The sequence below is a fragment of the Arachis ipaensis genome, chromosome B05, assembly GCF_000816755.2.
Source record: "Arachis ipaensis cultivar K30076 chromosome B05, Araip1.1, whole genome shotgun sequence".
NCBI classification, from domain to species: Eukaryota; Viridiplantae; Streptophyta; class Magnoliopsida; order Fabales; family Fabaceae; genus Arachis; species Arachis ipaensis.
The window spans coordinates 120976312-120976661 of record NC_029789.2 but is presented as its reverse complement, the minus strand read 5'-3'; the positions used below and the strand labels follow the sequence as shown (position 1 = coordinate 120976661).

Sequence of the window (350 nt, the reverse complement as noted above, 5' to 3'; positions counted from 1 at the left end):
GAGTCCAAAAAAACACAAATAATACGTACAAGATCCTTTTTCCCCCTCCCCCCTCAAAATGACAATTTTGCTTGACCCAAGAAAGCATTCTGTAATTCTACCAAGTATGCCTTAGCAGAATATATGTTTGATTAATCTTTTTTAAACAATGATTGAGAGCCTCTTATCTAAATCTCACCTTAGAAGCAACTTTGTCAGTCCAAAATGCCTTCGCAACCTCAGGAGGCATAAGCTCTGTGAATCCTTGTGCTGCAAGAGCTGCAACTTTGATATTTGACACTTTACTTTCTCTTGTATCAAGATCTAGATTTCTCCTAGGAATGTGCAAGGCAAAAGAATCTCGTTCCATA

At 38.0% G+C, this 350-nt stretch overlaps 1 protein-coding gene across 1 annotated transcript in view; it reads right to left on the bottom strand.

Annotated features, from left to right (window-relative positions):
- The window catches only part of LOC107643951 (protein EXECUTER 2, chloroplastic), a gene marked incomplete at its 5' end in the record, with an annotated part of 6351 nt that overhangs the window by 2270 nt on the left and 3731 nt on the right, over positions 1-350 (bottom strand). Inside the window, 1 exon segment of the mRNA XM_016347710.2 lies at positions 179-350. Coding sequence (XP_016203196.1) covers positions 179-350 — 172 coding nt within the window.